General features: G+C 48.3%; 1 protein-coding gene across 1 annotated transcript; it reads right to left on the minus strand.

The window, feature by feature from the left end:
- Positions 1 to 132: 132 nt before the first annotated feature.
- RDM1 (RAD52 motif containing 1) lies at positions 133 to 412 on the minus strand (the record flags this gene model as incomplete). Its single annotated transcript, XM_077748976.1, has 1 exon — positions 133 to 412. A coding segment is annotated over exon 1 (223 nt), but the record flags the coding sequence as incomplete, so codon positions are not given.
- Positions 413 to 429: the final 17 nt, after the last annotated feature.

Here is a 429-nt window from a genome sequence, read left to right on the forward strand (position 1 = left end):
ATACCCAGGGAAACCGGAGGATCAGTGTAGCAATGCATGGAAAAGCATTTTGTAAACCAGAGCGCTGTACAAACCCTAGTATGTTAGTACTGAATTCAACACTTCGCCCCCGGGGAGTTGGGAATTTCTTACTTGGACCCACCTTCACTGGAGAATTCTGAAAAAGCTGCTTCTGGTCGCATGCCTTTTGCGCTCTATAAGCATTCTTTGCTGAATAAAACTTGATGATGGCATAGAAACCGGGACGCGCCACTGCAGCGTTTGGGAAGACTCGCACTAAATACAGAAGGCCAAACTGGGAGAAGACTGTGAACAGAGAATGCTGTGGGGTGGTCCCACGCCAGGTTAAGTGCATGAAATTTCACGCCCAGGAAACAAATTTCATGCCCATTCCCTTATATTCCCTAAGCCCTCCTGCACAGGCAACCC

Source organism: Crocuta crocuta, unplaced genomic scaffold (assembly GCF_008692635.1).
Source record: "Crocuta crocuta isolate KB4526 unplaced genomic scaffold, BGI_CrCroc_1.0 C27371352, whole genome shotgun sequence".
Lineage (NCBI taxonomy): Eukaryota > Metazoa > Chordata > Mammalia > Carnivora > Hyaenidae > Crocuta > Crocuta crocuta.